General features: G+C 35.9%; 1 protein-coding gene across 1 annotated transcript; it reads left to right on the top strand.

Annotated features, from left to right (window-relative positions):
- Positions 1 to 3,060: 3,060 nt before the first annotated feature.
- Positions 3,061 to 4,275, top strand: cart2 (cocaine- and amphetamine-regulated transcript 2). The gene is made up of 3 exons (XM_019083335.2): positions 3,061 to 3,339; positions 3,520 to 3,603; positions 3,925 to 4,275. The coding sequence occupies exons 1-3, from the start codon at positions 3,169 to 3,171 to the stop codon at positions 4,030 to 4,032; spliced, it is 363 nt and encodes a 120-aa protein (XP_018938880.1). The 5' UTR covers positions 3,061 to 3,168; the 3' UTR covers positions 4,033 to 4,275.
- The last annotated feature ends 1,215 nt before the right edge of the window (positions 4,276 to 5,490 follow it).

Below are 5,490 nucleotides of genomic sequence, written 5' to 3'. Positions count from 1 at the left end.
CATTTCTGAAGCAAGTTGTTTCATGGTGTTCCCTTCTGATCAATGAGCAGATCAATGGACAGATTTTTTCCACAGGGCTTAATTTTGACTGTCATTTTGATAAACGAAACAGTAGAAGAGGAATGCCTGAAGTCCGTATTTAAAATGGACACAATGACCAATCTGTGCACATTCAGTGCCTGTCACTTTCTGATAATCCTACATGATTGTGTTAAATGCACGATTAAGAAATAGTTCTGCTCTCCCTTTCTGCAACAGTGAATATGATGCACTAAGGAATTAATAGCTTGTGAAATATTTTACTTGCTTCGTTGAACTTCTGTATGACCGGGCTGATTCAAAAACAAGCTTGTAACCATAATTTAACAAAGTAAAAAGTAACAGCCAGTTGTTTAGGAACAAGAAACAAATCATAAACAGAACAGCACATGCTATAGGAATGGAAAAATCATTAAAAATGCGTTAATTGGAATAAAGAAGTGATCTTTTTTTTATAGTTTTGCTAAAGTATGTTCAGGACTGTCTGTTTGCTACAGGAATAACCTATGCACAACTGATGCACAAAAGTAAGACAAGTTATTTAAATGTGATGCGTAATATCCTCTTCAAATCAATGATACACTGAGAATATGCAAAACAGAATGCTTACAAATGGACAGTGTGATACAGATATAGACCTTAGTCAAAATAGCTCCATTTTTCATTTCTGACAGGAATGAAAATGAGCATGTGTTAAAGGTCTATGGGTTAACCATTGGACCATTTAAGCCTGAAAAACCTAAGTTTATCCTTTAAATGTTGATGCTTGAACAATATTTTAAACAACCAATCGTTTCAATCATGTTGTGTGTCACCTGTTGAACATAATAGGCTGTAAACATGAATTTAGCGGCCTTTGTACTTTTCTCAGTGCATGAAGTACAGAGAGACTGATAGGTTAATTATGGGAAAAAGCATGGTATGTCAAAAACTGCAGGGGTTATGGGACTGGGGATGAAGTTTGGGAGGTTGAGGAGGCACATGGGGTTTTTGGAAGACATGCAGACGTGGGCAGACATAAGCGGATCCCAAGGAGACAAATGGGAATCAAATCATGCCCCATAGCGAAGACCGAATATGGCAGTGGAACAAGGGTAAGATTTTAAACCCCTTAACTCAACACTCACTGCAGTGCTAAAAATAGCTGAAGGTTTGTGCATTGCACTTGCTGTGAAAACACCCTGTTTCCAAGGCCTTAGGCAAATGTCACTGGCAGATTTTGATTTGTTATTTTAATCTGAATAGCTGGTTGATGGATGACGACCATCCTTTTGATCATAAACTGGCGAGTTAAGCAGTGGTTTTCAACTGTGATATGTGAAAGACAAAATTTTGTCTTGTACCAATGAACTGGACAGTTGCTACTTGTAGTTAAACCCAGTTAAATGCTTACCAGCCTAGCCAAGAGAATGAGTGTAGTCAGTAAAGCATCCAAAATGTTTTATATCAGCCGCAGAGAATCATTTTGTACATTCAAATCTCTGATTCTTCAGTCTAAGCTTGTCTGGTGGATATACATTTTTAATGGGGGTTCAGGAAGATTTACACACGAAAATGGTTTTCATTCACCCATAACCTCTATTTCCGATCCAGCCCTGTTTGGGAAGAAGAACGAGTTTGCTCACCACACTGTTTGATTTATGAACTCATTGACAGGGGTTATGGGCCACATCTTTCCAGTTAGTTTATTTCCACAGCGTATTATTTGGTGCCATCCATTGTCATTATGTGAATGGGAATTGTGCAACAAATAAAATATGGAAGTTAACACACCCCAGTCTGTGTTTTTTAAGCCTTGTCAGAGTTGTATGGGCACAGGAGATTGGCTGAATTTTTCTAAAAACACTTGGTGTGTTTGCCATTGATCCGTTATGTTTTGATACAGATATGGACTGAAGAGAGTGAGTCATATGCCTCACGCCCATTGTTAAAGGGTCCTGTTGGGAAATTAAAAAACATCACCTTTTGATCTCTTGTGCAAGTTAATCCCTGGCATATAGCTGACAGAGGACTTATTTTATTTCCACAACACCCTAACTGTGAGAAATTCATGGTTAATGTGAATGTTGTCGGGCAGAAATGTATTGATCTGCTGATACACAAATAGCCTATCAAATTCAACCTGAAAATAATTTCCTCTAAATATGACGTCACAGACAGGCAAAAATATTAGCCTATTACCTAAAAAACAAAAAAAAAATTCTACTATAAAAAAACTTTTTATTATAAAAAAAAAAAAAATCCCTATTCACATTCCAGTGAGGCTTAGACTAGTCTAGACATGTTTAAGTAGTGAGGTGTCTACACTTTTAGGGTGCAGATGGCTCTTGGCCCCTTGCAATTAAACACATAAATGAGAAAATGATTAAGCATTTCCCAAAATCCCTAATAAGCAAACTTCCTCTTCACATTAGCATTCTCTAAAAATATTAGAATGTTCAAGTGCTCATTTGAAGTTTCTAGGAACTTTAAAGATTGAAATGCAAAAAAAAAAAAATAAAAAAAAATAAAAAAAAAAAATAATAATAATAATAATAGACATTTAATTTATGAAACCATATAATTTCCCTCACATTTTAGTCATGTGGTTCAAATATAGTCAGATATGCCTGGTATAATTACTGTAACAGCAGGTGCCCATGTCTATTATGTCCCTGCTGTGTATGTGAAGCATATTTAGAGTCAAGCATCTGTATTTATGTTCTGGTGTACAACAATTTTAATAGACATATATGTATTAAGTCTTATGCAATCAGATTTAAGCAGCCATGCGTGTTTCCAAAGTACTCCAAAATGTTCAAAAGCTTTTCTTATACAATCGACAGAGCCTGCAGTAAAACACATAAACGGATGTGTCCTTGGTGAAGTTAAAAAAATAAGACATTCCGGAGGCAACCTTAACGCATTTGATGACTTGTCTCCAGAGCATTTACGCAATGAATGATCGCGCTTACGTGCGAACGAAATCAATGTTAAAGGCGGGGCGACACCAGATCACATAAACGCATGCAGTTTGGAGCACATAAAAGGGTGCAAGGCTGTTGAGATGGTTATTTGAGCCAAAACTTTGCATTGAGACATACAACGGCGTTGCGCGCTCAGGTGCCAAAGCTCCCTAAATTCAGGACCATGGAGAGCTCCAGTCTGAAGACGCGCATGGCTGTGTGCGCGCTGCTGCTCTGCTTGTTGACCGGAGCCAAAGCGAACGAGTCAGAGCCAGAGATAGAGGTGGAACTGGACACAAGAGCCATCAGAGACTTCTACCCCAAAGACCCAAACCTGACAAGTGAAAAACAGCTTGTGAGTAATGCATCTTTTGCTGCGCAATAGACCTTAGGCTATACACAAAAGTCCCAGAACTTTTAAAAGTTTTTGCTTGATTTTTTTGTGAATTGTTATATAGCCTTATTTTCGAGTGATCTGATTTGAAAAAGAGATTGAAAGGAAAAATCTTTTTTTCTAAATGTTTTGTCAAACCAGCTCGGGGCTCTGCAAGAAGTTCTGGAAAAGCTGCAGACCAAACGAATTCCACCTTGGGAGAAGAAATTTGGTCAAGTTCCCATGGTATATATTTATATTATTCATTTTAACTTTGCGTATAAGTGCGCGTTGCTTGTGCTGACGACATTGACATTGTGCAATTGCATGGATATGCGTCTTGGCTTTTTTATGTCTGCTTATCATTTACATGTAATAGTAAAACATCTCCTAATTTGTTTATTTATCAATATATAGTATTTGTTAGATGGAAATTATTTTTTTCTTTCTCCATAATAATCCATTACGTGTCTCCAACCATTAGCTTTAAACAAGTGCGCTTTTACGCACTAACGCAAATGCTGTAATGGCAAAAGTAACACGATCTCTCCTGTTTTCTCCTGCCAGTGTGATTTGGGGGAGCAGTGCGCGATCAGAAAAGGCTCTCGAATCGGCAAGATGTGCGACTGTCCGCGCGGGGCTTTCTGCAACTTTTTCTTGTTAAAGTGTTTGTGATGGAAACACACAATTCTGAATGGATTGTAATGGGATAGAGTCCATATGCATTATATATCATAAATAACTACAGTTTGATTTATATTAATATTTTTTTAAGTGAAGAGACTGAAGACACTGAAGCAAAGTTGTAAAGAAATTGTTCTTCAAATATTTGCGTGATGTAAACGTGATACTGTCATATTTAATGTTAATCTGCTGTTTTGTGCATTAAAGTGCAATATAACTTGTTTTGTAAAGTTGTCTGTGTATCAGTTATTTTTATATTTGCATAATACGAATAATAGAATTATGTGTTTGATAAAAATACAATAACAATTATTTTAAAGACTTTTTTTGCTATAAATCTTGAAAATATAAAACTACTATTAAGCTGATTAAGGATGATTAAATTTAGTTTAGTTGAAAAGCTAAAAAAAAAAAAAAAAAAAAACCCACAATTAATTAATTAAAAAATAAAAAATTAAAATAAATAAACTCACAGCCTATCATTGAATGTGATCCATGCACTCTGTATAGTTAGTTAAATCATAAAATTTTGCATTGTTAAACTTCTGAACAGCTGTGTTTAAGCTGGATAAAAAAAACAGTTTATTGTCTCTTCATAGCTGGATTTGCCTGCAGAACATTAATGATGTTGAATGTTCATATTCTGTAAAATAAAAAAATAAATAAATAGACAAATAAACTAAAAAAAATTACAGGCCATCCCTCGTTAGTCACTGTCAGTCACCTAACTGGCCAATAACTGTCAATTGCATTGTGCAAAAATCTATTTTCTCACCTTTTCTACAGTATATTATATTATATTATATTACTATTTATTTATACAACATATTTACCATTATTAAACGACACAAAATGCTGCAGGTCCACTGAAGAAAAAACAATTTTTGTGGTAAAAAGAAGTTAATAACATTCAATTCAGTCTGTAGAGCCCTGAAAATTCTTATCTATCCTTTGCCTGTAAGTGCTGTATTGATCTCCTCTTTCTCTTTTTGGAATCAATTACTTGCCACTTGTTCCAAACCAAGGCTAAATGAGGTTCTGACAAGTGGCATATGTTGAGACGTCACTTTGTTACTTTGCTTTTGCGTAGCAAACTCTAGTTATAAGAGTCAGAATCAGATTGTTCTGATCAGAGCCTTCAAAGAGAATCCAAAATCTGAAGAAAAAAGGGGAACATAAGTTTGTTAAAAAGAGCAAAAAAGCTCAGCTTCTGAATTGGATATTCCCTCTGACTGGTCAAATGCTGCCAAAATTGCCTCTCGTACAGAAAATAAGTCAGTGATGACAATTAACACAACATGAATTGATGGCTTGACAGAAAGAGGCTGTAAATCTATCTTTGAAGCTGCTTTCTTTGGCTCAGCTGCCAGGAACCGTTTCAGACAGACAATTTGGTGTTGATGGTTATTTAAGACGTGTTATGGCCGACACTGGCTACATCCATCCTCA

Source organism: Cyprinus carpio, chromosome B25 (genome assembly GCF_018340385.1).
Source record: "Cyprinus carpio isolate SPL01 chromosome B25, ASM1834038v1, whole genome shotgun sequence".
Taxonomy (NCBI): domain Eukaryota; kingdom Metazoa; phylum Chordata; class Actinopteri; order Cypriniformes; family Cyprinidae; genus Cyprinus; species Cyprinus carpio.
Note: the sequence above shows the minus strand (reverse complement) of the source record. Positions and strands in the feature narration are given on the sequence as shown.

Coding starts and splice junctions, on each gene's coding strand:
- cart2 (XM_019083335.2), top strand. CDS start 3,169: ATGGAGAGCTCCAGTCTGAAGACGCGCATGGCTGTGTGCGCGCTGCTG. Junction 3,340..3,519: donor TGACAAGTGAAAAACAGCTT/GTGAGTAATGCA, acceptor TTGTCAAACCAG/CTCGGGGCTCTGCAAGAAGT. Junction 3,604..3,924: donor AATTTGGTCAAGTTCCCATG/GTATATATTTAT, acceptor TTCTCCTGCCAG/TGTGATTTGGGGGAGCAGTG.